This window comes from Odocoileus virginianus, chromosome 17, assembly GCF_023699985.2.
Source record: "Odocoileus virginianus isolate 20LAN1187 ecotype Illinois chromosome 17, Ovbor_1.2, whole genome shotgun sequence".
NCBI lineage: Eukaryota > Metazoa > Chordata > Mammalia > Artiodactyla > Cervidae > Odocoileus > Odocoileus virginianus.
In genome coordinates, this window is record NC_069690.1 from 36,246,306 (window position 1) to 36,250,002 (window position 3,697).

A 3,697-nucleotide genomic window follows, 5' to 3' on the forward strand; every position below is an offset into this window, starting at 1 on the left:
GCTGGGGCTGCCAAACTGTGGCCCGCAGCGCCCATTGGCCTGGGAGAGATCACATGCACCCCTCCACCCCCACTCCCTACCCCCTTCCTGGGGGAGCGCTGGCCCAGGCGAGCTGGGTTAGGCCATGGATGCAAGCTTCGGCGCTGTGACATACTGCCGAAAGGTTGTAGGGCAAGAGGGTGTCTCCCCCAAACGGGCCGACCCTCCTGCGGCCTCCACGCATGGACTATAATAGGATGAACTCCTTCTTAGAGTACCCACTCTGTAACCGGGGACCCAGCGCCTACGGCGCCCACAGCGCCCCTACCTCCTTCCCCCCCAGCTCGGCTTCCGCTGTTGACAGCTATGCAGGCGAGACTCGCTATGGCGGGGGGCTGCCCAGCTCTGCAATCCAGCAGAACTCAGGCTATCCGGCTCAACAGCCACCCTCGGCACTAGGGTTGCCCTTCCCCAGCTCTGCGACCTCAGGGTACTCCCCGGCTGCCTGCAGTGCAAGCTACGGGTCTTCTCAGTACTACCCTCTGGGCCAGCTGGAAGGAGATGGAGGCTATTTTCATCCTTCAAGTTATGGGGCCCAGCTAGGGGCCTTGTCTTCCGACGGCTATGGAACCGCTGGAGTGGGCCCGGGGCCCTACCCTCCACCACAGCCCCATTACGGGACTGAGCAGACAGGGAGCTTTGCACCGGCTTGTGCTGATCTCCTCTCCGAAGACAAGGAATCGGCCTGCGCATCAGAAACGAGCACCCCTACAGCCCAGACATTCGACTGGATGAAGGTTAAGAGGAACCCACCCAAGACAGGTAGGGCTCAGACATGGCCACCCCCTCTCTGGGGGCTCAGAGTGGCTCTGCTGCTTTTGCACTGAGGTGTCCTGGGCGGGGTTCCTGTCTGCACCGCCGGGTAGAGGCAGGTAAGAGCACTGTGCTCAGTCTCAGGTCAGGTGGGGTCTCCCCACCCAGTGAGTGCCCAGTTAACCTTAAGAGTAAGTCTCCACACACACCCCCACTTCCTGATCTGTGTGCTCAGCGCAGGCCCAGGACCTGGTGTTCCGAGGAGGGGGAGCTGGGGGGTGGAAGTGTGGGGGGCTGCTTCAGGTCACCTGGAGGGGTGCCTGGTGATCCACGGGAACTTTGAGAGCTGAAGCTGGATAGAATGGTGGCTGGGGGTGCAGAGCTGGCGGGGGTGGGGGGCAGAGGGGAGGGGAAGGAGAAAGAGGAGAGAACTGACGTGGCCCTTCTCTTGCCCCGCCCCTAGCGAAGGTGTCGGAGCTGGGCCTGGGCGCTCCAGGTGGCCTCCGCACCAACTTCACCACTCGGCAGCTGACCGAACTGGAGAAGGAGTTCCATTTCAACAAGTACCTGAGCCGGGCCCGGAGGGTGGAGATCGCTGCCACCCTGGAGCTCAACGAGACGCAGGTCAAGATTTGGTTCCAGAACCGGCGCATGAAGCAAAAGAAGCGGGAGCGGGAGGGAGGCCGGGTGCCCCCAGCCCCTCCAGGCTGTCCCAAGGAGGCGACTGGAGACACCTCCGACCAGTCCACGTGCACCTCCCCAGAAGCTTCGCCCAGCTCCGTCACCTCCTGAACTAAACCTCCCACCCGGGACCCCTCAGCACCAGAGCGCTGAGGAGTCCCCGTTCAGCCCTCTCCTCTGTCCTCTAATCTCGGCCTCAGCTCTACTACTAGGCTGGGGCGCCAGTTCAGAGCTGCCTTTGGGAGGAATGGGGGACTGCTTTCCTCCAGTCTGGGCAGGGTGCTGATGGCTGGGGACCCTACCGGGGACCAGAGACACAGGAGACCCAACCTGTCTAATGTAAGGGAAGGGCTTCCCTCTGCCTCTAATCTGGAGATCAGCCCTCGGGTGGGGTGGGAGCAAGTCCCAACCTCCCGGGTTCTCCTTTCCCTTCCAACTTCCATTTGTTCAGTCCAGTGCCTTTGAGCTTCGACGACTCTCCTCTCATGCACTCTTATCCTAACTCCCCCTTCTAGGCCCAGGACAGAGAGAAGGTTTCCTGTGTGGGAGGTATTTGGGTGCTGGCATATGACCAATGCTTAATCTCTCTAGTTGCCACAGACTTTACAATAGCACCAGCTGCCTTGTGACAGACCAAAAAGCTCCCCCCACCACCCCATCGAACCCTATTAACCCCCTCCTGGCACATTTGTATTGCACTAGCGGCCTCCAGAGGCTGTTTTCTGAGACCTGCCCGCCCCCCGCCCCCCGCCCCCCGCGGCTTCATCTCGAAGCTACCAAAGTGTTTTGGAACTTGGTACTTCAGAGACTTCTGGAATGTTGTTTGAGGCTGGACCCCAGCAAGCCTCTACCAGGAAGGCGCAGGCTCGCCCCCACTAGTTCCTCCCCTATTTATTGCCTCCTGGAAAAGCCAGGACCTTCCTCCTCATCTCCACCCCCATCCCTGGTGCAGCCCAGGGAGGCCCAGGTGCAGGGAGAGCTCCGACCAGCATCAAGCATTTCTCTGAACCTTGGGACAGTGGAGACACCACTCTTTCCGGAAACCTGAGCCCCAAGCAACCGGGTTCTCTCTGTCCCTCCAGCTACCTCATTTCAATAAAGTCTGTTTTCCCCTCCTCCCGCCTCTTCTGCTCCTCTGTCTAGGGGAAAAGGAGGCTCTCTCTCCAAGAGCGCTGGGGGAGAGATGAGGAAAGAGTAGATGCAAGTTAGTTGAGTTGGAAGCAGCTGAGCTTCATGATCTCAGTTGGGTAAAGAGAAGGACTTACTGGGTGGGGCCTCAGCAGAACCGGGTCCTAGGTTTCCTAATCTGACAGCCGTCAGCCCTCCGGTCATTGGAGGAACGTGGGAAGACCTAGAGGGGAAAGGCGGTGGGGAGGAAAGAGTTCGGAGACCGTCCTCAGAGGAAGGCAGGAAAGGAGACTAGTGGATCCGTTTGGAGAGAACAGAAAAGGGTGTGAAAAGAGGAGGAATTGGGGAAAGGCGAAGGGAAGGGCCCTCTACCCCTTCCCCCTCCTCCCTCCCCCATATCCAGAGCGAGGCCTGGCATAGAGTGGGCCTCAGTAAATATTTGCTGGGAAGGCTGTGTACTGTCCCGTTCCCGGCCAATTCTTGCTTAGAGAAAGTCAGAGGGTGGGTCGCCCGACAAACTTCAGACTGGCACACAGGTTAACCCTTCCACTCCCGCGCCCAGACCGGCGCCTTTCCACCCAACTGGGACATCGGCGCCCGGGAGCGGGCGCGGCTGGGAGGCTCTGGCCGTACCCGCCGCCTCCGATGTGCGGTCCATCCGGCTCACAGAGACCGCCCGGGTCTCCAGCGCTGGACGGCGCGGGAGGCGCGGCGAAAAGGCCGAGGGGTCGCTGGGCTGCGGGGGAGGCAGCGGCAGGTTGGAGCCCGGAGGGCCTGGGGTGGGCGGAGGAGGTAAACCCCAGTCCCGCGCTGACCTTTTTACCTCGAAGCGCCCCCGGGCTTTCCAAACAAGCCGACACCGCGCCCGCGGGGGTAGCAATTGTCTCCCGGCGGGTCCCACTGACCACAGGTCCCCTTTGGTCGGCGGAGGCGGGGGCAGGGAAGGGGGCCTGGGTCGGGCAGGGCCGAGACGGTCGCAAACCGTCAGCTTTCCCGCCCCGAAGTGCAGTCCAGAGAACGCGGGTCTGCGGTTTATTGATTATGGGGATCCCGGGAGGCCAAGTGCCTTGGACCAGGACAGCTGGGAGCGGGCAGC

General features: G+C 61.4%; 1 protein-coding gene across 1 annotated transcript; it reads left to right on the forward strand.

Annotated features, from left to right (window-relative positions):
• The first annotated feature begins 221 nt into the window (after nt 1-221).
• Nucleotides 222-1,584, forward strand: HOXB1 (homeobox B1). The gene is made up of 2 exons (XM_020870751.2): nt 222-801; nt 1,256-1,584. The coding sequence occupies exons 1-2, from the start codon at nt 222-224 to the stop codon at nt 1,582-1,584; spliced, it is 909 nt and encodes a 302-aa protein (XP_020726410.2).
• Nucleotides 1,585-3,697: the final 2,113 nt, after the last annotated feature.